This window comes from Carassius gibelio, chromosome B16, assembly GCF_023724105.1.
Source record: "Carassius gibelio isolate Cgi1373 ecotype wild population from Czech Republic chromosome B16, carGib1.2-hapl.c, whole genome shotgun sequence".
In the NCBI taxonomy this organism is placed as follows: domain Eukaryota; kingdom Metazoa; phylum Chordata; class Actinopteri; order Cypriniformes; family Cyprinidae; genus Carassius; species Carassius gibelio.
Window position 1 is genome coordinate 2,277,876 of NC_068411.1, and position 12,222 is coordinate 2,290,097.

General features: G+C 36.4%; 1 protein-coding gene across 1 annotated transcript in view; it reads right to left on the reverse strand.

Moving 5' to 3' along the window:
• Window positions 1-7,672: 7,672 nt before the first annotated feature.
• Window positions 7,673-12,222, reverse strand: part of mal2 (mal, T cell differentiation protein 2) — a 58,341-nt gene continuing 53,791 nt past the window's right edge. The window contains exons 3-4 of the mRNA XM_052577917.1: window positions 11,130-11,300; window positions 7,673-7,900 (exon numbers count right to left, since the gene is read on the reverse strand). Of these exons, the coding sequence (XP_052433877.1) occupies window positions 7,829-7,900; window positions 11,130-11,300 (243 nt within the window). The 3' untranslated portion in view covers window positions 7,673-7,828. The remainder of the gene's footprint in view (window positions 7,901-11,129; window positions 11,301-12,222) is intronic.

A 12,222-nucleotide genomic window follows, 5' to 3' on the forward strand; every position in this document is an offset into this window, starting at 1 on the left:
ATTCTTCTGAGGTCTGCCTTGACAAAGGAGAATGTAGTCATTTTCTCAGTCAGCTGAATCTTCCCACTTTACCAATATCTGCTCAAGAATTACTGGATGCTCCTCTAACACTGGAGGAACTCCACACTGCAGCTAAATTGTTGCAGAAAGGTAAATCTCCCGGCCCTGATGGAATTCCTCCAGAGTTCTACCAAGCTATCTGGGATATTGTGGGCCCCCTGATTCTGAAGTCCATGAATTATGCCATCGATCATGGTACACTTCATATAGATCAAAATGTTGCCATCATTACCCTGTTGCTTAAAAAAGACAAAGATCCACTAAGTTGCTCTAGTTATCACCCAATATCTCTGATATCAGCCGACGTCAAGATCCTAGCCAAGGCATTGGTTTTAAGATTGGAACCATATATTGACAATCTGATTCACTATGACCAGACTGGCTTCTTGAAGGGCCGCTTAGCATCGGATAACATGCGCCGACTATTACACATTATTGATTCTGCTCAGACCACTAATGCTACTTCTGCCATTTTCTCTCTGGACGCTCTCAAAGCATTTGATAGGCTTGAATGGGATTATCTGTGGGCTGTTCTGGAGCGTTTTGGATTTGGCTCTAAGCTCCTAAATATTATACGATTGCTATATAAATGTTCTTCTGCTTCCGTATCAACAGGTCTCTGTCAATCACAACCTTTCTTACTTCAAAGAGGTTGTCGGCAAGGTTGTCCCTTGTCACCAATTTTATTTAGACAAAGCCAAACAGTTACACCTATAACTATTAACAACTCACGTCACCACATCTCATTATATGCCGATGACATTATGCTCTATCTTTCAGACTTAAATACCTCTCTACCAGAAGTTTTGCGTCTGTTTAACTCCTTTAGCACTATGTCTGGTTATAAAATAAACTGGGATAAGTCATCCTTAATGGCACTTAATAGCATTACTAAAGCAGAATCTCTACCTAGTGGCCTTGTCTTTGCTAATTCATGCACCTATCTTGATATTAAAATTGTTGATTCTTTGTCTAAGATTGCTCAGACAAATTTTTCCGAAATCAGTCAGAAAATTAAGCAGGAAATACAGAGGTGGGACAACGTTAAAATGTCAATGCAAGCTAGAATCAGCACGGTTAAAATGAACATTTTACCTAGAGTTAACTTTTTATTTTTCATGCTCCCGTGTTTTCCTCCCCCAAACTTTTTCAAAGAAATTAATTCATTAATCTCTAGATTCATCTGGGGTGGCAAGCGTCCTAGAGTCAGCCTTCCGGTATTACAGCGTGCAAAACTGCATGGCGGTCTTGCACTTCCTAATTTAATGCTTTACTACTTTGCTTTCCAAATTAGGGCCATGTGTGACTGGGTGGACACTCACTCTAAAGTACCCTGGAGAAGCATTGAGTCTAACCGTGTTCTTCCCCATAGACTTCAAGATCTGTCTTTTACTGGTGTTGGCTCAATAAGTTTACATCAGAAGTTCGGAAATATTATTTCAGTTACTTTAAAAGATTGGCTCAATGCAGGGAAGATTACAGGTCACGTTAAAAAAATATCACGTCAGTCTCCTCTCTTGAATAATGCCCACCTATTATCTGGTAATCAACCTTTCATTTACCCTTCCTGGTTCTTAAAAGGTGTGTTCGCATTTAGTTATATATTCAATGGCAGTGGATTGACAAGCGATACTTGATGAAACTCTCTTTAAATCCTAATTGCAGTCTGTGTAACAATAACTCTAAAGGTACCTTTTTGCCTATGTTTTGGGACTGTTCAGTTATATCCAACCTTTGGAAACATGTAGTTCAAGTACTAAAACATATCATAGAGTTGCAGTTTGACCTCGACCCTTGTCTTAGGTTGTTGAATGATGATTCTTCATACAACTTTACTTTAGTTCAGAGAAGATTGTTAATGTCTGGTTTCACTGCTGCTAAAGAAACAATTATACAGCAATGGTACACTCCTGACATGGATCTTAGAAGATTCTGGCTGCTGTCTTTTCATTATATTGCTTGTTTAGAACGCAGCATTGCAAGGATTAATGGGGCTAGAATACAAACGGTCACTTATTGGAGTATTACAGCACAAGTTCTAAAAGAATTGTTTTAAATTGATGATGCATTATTCTGTGTTTTAATTGGCTGTCGAGGTTTATATTTATTGTATGTTTCCTTTAAGTTACCCTTCCTTGTGTCCTTTGTGTCTTTTTTTAATTATTATTGGTATTCATGCTGTCATCCAACATTTGTAATGTTATTATTTAAAAAAAAAAAAAAAAAACGATCTGGGTGACTGCAGTGACCCTCTGATCTGGATACAGACTGGATCTGGTGGCTACGGTGACTTCGGAATAAGAGAGAAACAGACTAATATTAGTGTAGATGCCATTCTTCTAATAATGTAGAAAGCACATCGGGTGTTATGGGAAGCGTTCACTAAACGAGCCATTTACATCAACTCTGCACTGGATATTAACATCAAAAGTATAGTGAAAACACTACTAATTAGCACAGTAACAAGATCGGCAGTTTAAGACATTAAACTGCTTGAGTGTGTCTGCCTCTCGAACAATGTTAGATAGGTTATTCCAGAGTTTAGGCACCAAGTAGGAAAAGGATATGCCGCCCACAGTTGATTTTGATATTCTAGGTATTATCAAATTGCCTGAATTTTGAGAATGTAGCGGACGTGGAGGATTATAATGTAACAGGAGCTCATACTTCGCTCATACTATGGTCAAACTTCCTGATTCTAGTAAGAACTCTTGCTGCTGCATTTTGGACTAGATGTAATTTGTTTACTTAACGTGCAGAACAACCACCCAATAAAGCATTACAATAATCTAACTTTGAGGTCATAAATGCATGGATTAACATTTATGCATTTGACATTGAGAGCATAGGCCGTAATTTAGATACATTTTTGAGATGGAAAAATGCAGTTTTACAAATGCTAGAAATGTGGCTTTCTAAGGAAAGATTGCTATCAAATAGCACACGTAGGTTCCTAACTGATGACGAAGCAATGACAGAGAAGCCATCAAGTCTTAGACAGTGTTCTAGGTTATTACATGCAGAGTTTTTAGGTCCTATAATTAACACCTCCGTTTTTTTGAGGACTTAGCAGTAAGAAATTACTGGTCATCCAGTTTTTTATATCGACTATGCATTCCATTCATTTTTCAAATTGGTGTGTTTCACCGGGCCGCGAAGAAATATAGAGCTGAGTATCATCAGCATAACAGTGAAAGCTAACACCATGTTTTCTGATGATATCTCCCAAGGGTAACATATAAAGCGTGAAGAGTAGCACCCCTAGTACTGAGCCTTAAGGTACTCCATACTGCAATTGTGATCAATATGATACCTCTTCATTCACTGCTACTAAATTGATGGCGGTCATACAAGTACTATTTAAACCATGCTAATGCACTTCCATTAATGCCAACAAAGTGTTCAAGTCTGTGCAAAAGAATGTTGTGGTCAATTGTGTCAAATGCAGCACTAAAATCCAATAGAACTAATAGAGAGATACAACCACGATCAGATGATAAGAGCAGATCATTTGTAACTCTAAGGAGAACAGTCTCAGTACTACGATATGGTCTAAATCCTGACTGGAAATCATCACAGATACCATTTTTCTCTAATATGTACTATACAATGTACACTTCACACAGAATCTAAACGTTCTGCAATCTGTAAACATATACATGCATAAGAATATGCTAAGGTGCAACAGAGTGTACGTGAACTGGATACAGAAATGTCATGGATGTGCATCGGATGGTATCGGTGGCAACAGGTAGGTTATTGTAATAAAAGCAGTGTGAACGTATAGTCCAGTGTTGAACTGTAAACATTAAAGTGCAGTGTGTGACATACCATATTGTGGGAGTATGCTGTAGGGTGCTGAAGGGTGTATGAGTTCTGGCAGTTCTTTAGTCTGACAGCCTGAGGGAAAAAGATATCCCTCAGTTGGCTAGTGCGTGATCAGATGCTACGGAGACGTCTTCCTGAGGGCAGCAGAGAGAGCAGTCCGTGGGATGGGTGGCTGAAGTCACTGATGATCCTCCAGGATTTCCTTATTCGTCCGGCAGCCATATCACCCTGCAGCCCAAGACCGATTACCCACTGAAGCTAAGCAGGGCTGAGCCTGGTCAGTACCTGGATGGGAGACCTCCTGAGAAAACTAGGTTGCTGCTGGAAGGGGTGCTTGTGAGGCCAGCAGGGGGCGCTCACCCTGTGGTCTGTGTGGGTCCTAGCACCCCAGTGTAGTGATGGGGACACTATACTGTCAACAAGCACCGTCCTTCGGGTGAGACGTTAAACCGAGGTCCTGACTCTCTGTGGTCATTAAAAATCCCAGGACGTCTTTCAAAAAGAATAGAGGTGTGACCTCGGCATCCTGGCTCAATTCGCCCATTGGCCTCTGACCATCATGGCCTCCTAACAATCCCCATATCTGCTGATTGGCTTCATCACTCTGTCTCCTCTCCACCAGTAAGTTGGTGTGTGGTGGGCGTTCTGGCGCACTATGGCTGCCGTCACATCATCCAGGTGGATGCTGCACACTGGTGGTGGATGAGGAGATACCCCCTGACTATGTAAGCACTTTGAGTGTCTAGAAAAGCGCTATATAAATGTAAGGAATTATTATTATTATTATTATTATGCAACGTCTGGTGTAGATGTCCTGGAGGGAGGGCATCTCACCTCCAACAATACGGCTGGCAGTTCGCACAACTCTTTTCAGAGCTTTACGGTTGCCAGCAGTGCTGTTTCCAAATCAAGCAGTGATGCAGCCCGTCAGGATGCTATCCACAGTGCAGGTGTAGAATGTTCTGAGGATGTTGGGGCTCATTCAAAACTTCCTCAGCTGTCTCAGGAAGAAAAGGCGCTGGTGTGCCTTCTTCAGCACTGCATCAGTGTGTGTAGACCAGGTGAGATCCTCGCTGATGTTAACGCAGAGGAACTTAAATCTGCTTACCCGCTCCACAGGTGTCCTGTCGATGGTGATGGGTGTGTGTTCTCTGCTCTGTCTCCTGAAATCAACCACCAGCTCCTTGGTCTTTTCAATGTTGAGTGAGAGGTGGTTCTCCTGACACCATTTAGTCAGGGTGCTCGCCTCCTCTCTGTAGGCCGTCTCATCGTTATTGGTGATTAGGCCTATCACCGTTGTGTCATCAGTGAATTTGATGATGACATGACGACACAACTGCACTTCAGACCGTATGATTTCGAGTCCAGCTAAAGTACACACTGTACGGGTAGATCGCATGTGATGTAAAGCCAAAGCTCACAATTTTTGTGCGCTCACTGTACGGTCCGTTTGCCGAGTTGCGATTTGACTGCTCACACTATACATGGGGAATCAACCGAATCAACATGTAGGATCCCTCAGAACCCGGATGTTTGTGGCTGTTTCAGAATAAACAAGCTTTCCCGGGATAAACACACTGCTTTGGTGATATGCGCAATTCTGTGTGCTTCAATAGTGCGATACCTCACGAGAGGTGACCAAAATTTCTGACTTCGGGAGAGGCTTATCGCCTTTCGTATCCCCGTGTACACTGCACGAACACTGCACGACAAACGAGGCACGAAAATGCTGAAATTTGGCCCGACCCGAAAAAGAGTTGCACGAGTCAGAATTCGGCTCAAAATCGGATGAAAATTGCACAGTGTATGCCCGGCCTTACGAGCACTTCCTGACCTCCCGATCATTTTTAAACATGTCTACGGCTCGGCATTCTCCTCGCCTCTTCACCTCTCGATATCTGTCGATTTGGATGGGGGCATTTTCAGGTTTCTCCAGAAATATATGATTGTGTTCAATCCCTGGCTGTAGCTGGGTCGCTCAAGGACATTCACAGAGATGTCTATAGGCCACTCTTGCTGTTTGTTTAGGGTCATTGTCCTGTTGGAAGGTGAACCTTTGTACAGTCTGAGGTTCTGAATGCTCTGGACTAGGGATATGCCGGTATCAAACTTTCCTGTTGCAATTAATTGCTCATGCTTTTATCATGGTATACGGTATTATCATGGTATTGTAATTTAGTGGTCATAATACAGCATAACAGCATTACAGGTCATAATACAGCAAAACTGAACATTTAAATACAATAAAGCAATACAGAGAAAATATATAAGGTTAAAAGTTTTACACAGATTAAAGAACTATAAAGATTAAAGAACTATATCATAGGTATCACTTTACAATAAGACCTCATTAGTTAACCTTAGTTAATGCATTAACATTCACAATGAGCAATAGCTACATTTACTACAGAAGTTATAAATCTTTGTAAAAAAAAAAAAAAAAAAAAAAAAAAAACTTTTAGTTCATGTTACTTCATTAAATGACAGTTGCAACTTTCGATTTTAACAACATGTTATTAAATATTGGAATACCTAAGATTAATGAATTATCAGAATAATTTTTAATTGGCAGTTTATGTTAACTAATGTTAACTAATGAAGCCCTAATGTAAAGTGTGAACGAACAATAAAGAATCAATGTTGTATTCCAGATTGAAAAAAAAAAAAAAAAAAAAGTTTGAAAATAAATAGCATATTAAGTCTAAATATTTAAGTATTTAGTACTGTGATGAACACCATAGCAAATACACTTATATGAATGGCTGTTTTAGAAAGTAGTGTGGATGCTTTATTTATGGGGTTTCCAGAGTAAATGCATCTTTTTTTCTGCAGATTAGCACCATCTGCTGTCAGACAGTGAATGTGCTTTCATTTAGCACATCTCTCATGTGTTCCCCATGTGCTTCTCATGCGTGCTTGTTTACATCAGAGCACACACACTCTTTCAAGCAGCATACAGCTGTGTTTGTGCATGTTGACAAGTTGATGGGAATAGTATTTTTAAAATGCATTCCAAATTCAAAAAAAAAAAAAATAATAATAATAATATATAATTATTCATGGTATTTAGAAGTGCCCACATATTAATTACCATGATATATTGCATTACCGAATAACGACACATGTCTACTCTGGACTAGGTTTACATTACAGCTATCTTGAATTTTTGGTCCATTGATATTTTCTTCTACTCTGACAAGTCCCTCTGTCCCTGCTGCTGAAAAACAGCTACACTATGATGCTGCTAACATCACACTTTACGTTTGGGATGGTTCTCTGCAGATCATGAAAAGTGCCTAGTGTCCTTCAAACATGATGCTTAAAATTGAGGTTCAACCAGACCAAAGAATCTTGTAGCAGTTTACAAAAGGCCCTTCTCCACCAATTGCTTAGTTTGGGCATGAGGCCAGCTTTAGGAAGAGTCTTTGTTCTTTCAAACTTTTTCCATTTAGGGTAACAGAGACTACATGCTTTTGTAAACCTTCGATGCTGCAGAATTTTTTCTTTACCCTTCCCCAGATCTGTGCCTTGATAGAATCCTGTCTCTAAGGTCTACAGAATTCCTTGGACTTCATGGCTTGGTTTTTGCTCTGACATGCTGTTAACTGTGGGACCTTATATAGACAGGAGTTTTAGCCTTTCCAAATCATTAATAATCAACTGAATTTACCACAGGTGCACTCCAGTAGAAACATCTTAAGGATGATAAGTAGAAACAGGATGCGGTATTGTAACAAAATGTGGAAAGAGTGAAGTGTTTATATACATTAATATAATAAAAACAAGACAACAAATCATAAAATTAATCTTTATTTGGATGTGACTAAAGTCCCCAGAGACATTGTGGTAAACCATAATCACCTTATTTAATGTCCATAAAAGCACAGTTTACATTTGATATTGTGTTATGAATTGGTTACATATGCTTCATTTTTGTGTGTTATTTTCTCCATCTCCTGAAGCCCATGAACATGCTACAGCCATAACACAAAGTCACTATAAATGAAAATATCTGTGGAGAAAGAAAAGAATACTATTATAATAACACTTTTTTTTTAATTAATAACACTATTATTTTCATACTGCAAGTCTAACATAATTGTATTTATTTATTTATTTATTTATAATTGCTTTAAGCATGGCAAAAAAATAAAAATAAATAATAATAATAATATATATATATAAACTTCTGCTTTAGAAGATTGATGGTAATGGTAGGATATAGTAAGGACATGACTGAACCCTTCCAAATCAGTCATTCAATCAATCATTAGAAAATATACAGAACAATACTATTGTAAAATATTATTTCAATTTCTAATATTTATTTGGCAATTGATGTTGAAAACACATCAAATCGACATCAAAATGTATATAAAAAAGGTTAAATATGCAAATCCAACTGATGTCAAAAACTTATAATGACGTAGATTTGATGTAAATTGAATATCAAACATATTGGCCCACATATAAATTAAACCAATTTCAGTCTTATTTTCACCCAGTTATCACTGGAAAAAAATGCTGTCCAAACTGAATTTAAAATTATGTTACAGCATCGTGATCACTGACAAATATTTGACATCGAATTTATATCAAGGTACCCGCTGGGAAACACCTCATGTAGAGGATAGGCTACAGTTATTTTACAATGGCCACGTCACTTTTCAAACATAATATGAGTAGGTCTAGATTTCTTTCTATGGAAGCATTATTTTACATACCATATATCAATAGAAAAATGATATTGTCTCTTCATTTTAACTGGAACGCAATATATGCAATTATGTCTGACAAAAGACAACTTTACAAATGTTCTCTGAAATCACAATATATAAACAAATATGAAGATATTTTAGAAATCACAGATTTCTTTAGAAGCTTTGTTTTAGCCTTTATTAAACTTTATAAAACTATAATAAATGTTATGCTTAGTTAATCTATTATACCATTTACACAGACTATAAACTATGTGATATGCCTCGCTCTTTTGGACAACATTAGTATGATTCATTCATCTCTCAATAGAAATCTCATTAGATTTCTTATACTGTGAACATTAGTACGTTTTAGTCCATCTGCAATTTAGAAAAAATGTGTGGGTATGTGTGTGTGTGCACCTTGGGATATTTGGGACCATCCTGCAAAATTTGGTGTACAACTTATGGTTCTAGTTGGCCAGACACTAGCCAGGGAAGACACTTTTAGTTCATAATAATAATAATAATAATAATAATAATAATAATAATAATAATCATCATCATCATCATCATCATCATCATCATCATCATCATCATCATCATAATAACAGCTGCAAGCTTAAAATTATGGGTCATCACTTTATCAAATCGATGTGGCATGTTCTTTATTAGGTAAAATGTCGTTTTAGCATTATGCCTTAAGTATGTTTGCTGTGCTTTACAATACGTTTTGTATATAGACAAAAAATACATAACTTTTTGTCAACATGGTCTGAAGATTATCTTATTCAAGTCAGATAAATGGTATAGGAGAATTTACAAAAATAGTTTTTAAACATAAATCAGAAAGGCGGACATTAAATTCAATATTGATATCTATTTTCTCTGCATGACCCAATGCATATTTTAAGATCATTTTCAAAAAAAAAGTTATTCACATTTTATCGAAATGTATTATTAATGGTTAATGTCTTAATATGAACGGATTATAATTTTTGACCAATATGTGGTGCTGTTACCAAACTGGTTTGGAATGGTTAGTGGGCGGTGACAATGGCACATACAAGATTTGGTGTCAGTATGTCAAAGCTGGGCAGAGATACAGTCTCTGATGCAGTTTTGAATCCAACAATTTAATTGATGCGTTATTGCAATGTGGTTTGGTCTATCAAAAAGCTTTTGATATCTTTTTGTTAGTATGTTCTGAAGATGCATTTGGTGAAATTCAGACAACCGGTCTAGGAGGAGATAGAAAAAGTAATTTTTCAACATATCCAAATCAAAATGGCAGGCACTTAAATTCAGCTTAAAACGAATGGTTTATCACTATTGTTTATCACAGGCTCTTATATTCTGTCTGGAATATATTTATATTTATAGAGGGATACTCCACTCCAAAATTACAATTCACTGATAATTTACTCACCCTCATGCCATCCCAGATGTATGATTTCTTCAGATGAACACAAACAATCAGTCCATAAAAAAAAAAAAAGTGAATACAATGGTAAAGTTTAAAATAATAATAATAATAATAATAATAATAATAATAATAATAATAATAATTGTAGGTTTCATACATATATGCCTATTGTTCCACTTAAGAAGACATAAGCAGGGGTTATTTGGATTACTGTTGTCTTCTCTTTGTATACTTTTGAAGCATCATCTTTGGAGATACCTTACACTTGCATTACATCCAGAAAGGTGGATTATTTATGTTTCTAAAACTGTTAGATTGTGTTCAACTGAAGAAAGAAAGTATAAATATGGGATGACATTAAGGTGTAAATTATTATTTACACATTTTTTTTATATATATTCCACTGTGCTGCATTTTAATTTTTGTTGTTGCATTAAATAGATGTGTTTGCCATTATTATTATGCCATTGCTTTGTTTTCTCCCTTTAATCAAACTTTTGTATTTAAAAAAAAAACAAAACATGCAATCTATGTTTAAGCAAATTTACTTTGCATTGAGAATATGGTTCAAAATTATGGAACAAGAATCTACTTTAAGGTTGTTGTTGTTTTTTTTTAGGGTTACCTCTACTTTTTTAATTCTTGAGTATAATTTAGTCATACTTTTTTACTCTTACTCAAGTATGTTTTTGGCCAGGTACTTTTTTTTTACTTTTGCACTGGACTTCTAATATATTATACAAGTCATATGGACCACTTTAATGATACATTGATGGTGTTTTGGGGTTTTATTTCTTTTCACATGTTGGGAGCTTTACAAAGTCATCTTCATAATACAATATTCTGAAATAATTGCATACTCTTAGAGTGGAAACTATAGACTATGATTGTGTTCTGGATGTTCTACTGCATATTTTAATTTATTTGTACAATTTATTTAAATTTTTTTTTTTGTTTGTTTTATTAATTAGTTTATTTATTTTTATTGTCTGTTCAGTGTGTTCTCTGTATATAACAAAATCTTCAGTGGTTGAATGTGAAAATTCACAAAATCAATCAATGAAAAAATGAAAATCAATGAAAATGAAGAGAAAAGAAAGGTAGTGTTAACAACTCACCGCAGCAGCAACATTAATGGTATATTCTCTGTAGTCCAGAAATGTTATTATATTGCCATGGGGCCTGCGTATGCAGGTGCTGTTTGCATATGCACCCGCAGATGAAACTGTAGCTTCCAGCAAAAATGCACCAAAATAAAACAGCAAAGCGATGAAATGGTAGAACATGTCCTGTAAACAATTGGAGACAATTTTAGTTTATGATGTGTACATATCAACTGATCAAAGGCTAGATTTCAGATAACCCAGTCAGATTATATTTCTAAATATATAAAAAAAATCATGCATTCATTCATTCATGCATTCCTTAAAAAGGATTGTGCCAGCATCTCCAAGACACTTGAAGAAACCTATACTGAAACTTTATACCTGAACAACTATGTACAAGTGAACCTAGGACAAAACCTGTTTTAAATGCAAAATGGTCACATCAAATATTTATTTTTCAATTTATTTATGCTATTCCTGAGAGTCTTGATGATTGTGAGATCAGCTCATAATAATAATAAAAACGTGCCTCACATGGCTCCGGGGAATGAATAAAGGCCTCCTGTAGCGAATACATGTGTTGTTGTAAGAAAAATATGGATTCGCCACAGGAGGCCCCCTGGAATCGTGTGAGGCATGTTTTATCACAGATGTGCACTACAATGATTGATAAACACAGAGGTAAAACACAGGCAAATTTTTATTTCTAGGTGAACAAACCCTTTAAAAGATTAAGATCATCAAAATCAATTGTTATATTACACAAAGATAATGCAAATAAATACAAAATGCAGTTTTTAAATGATGATTTAATTTATTAAGGGAAAAAAAGCTGCAAGCTATCTGATCCTAAGAGAAAAATTAAGTGTCCCATCCTGTTAAATCATGAAAGAAATGAAAGCATAAACGCAAGTTCTACTAGGAAGACTTAATGCCACGTCACATTCCAATTAAGGTCTAGCCAATCAGCTCTCAATACGAGGGATATAAAAGTGCACTACTCACATCCTATTGTGTTGAATGATATACAGGCTTCAGAGTTTTCTCAGCAGAGGATGTGAAACATTGGGGAGTTCCGAGTGCTCTCCAGGTTTGCTAGGTTTTC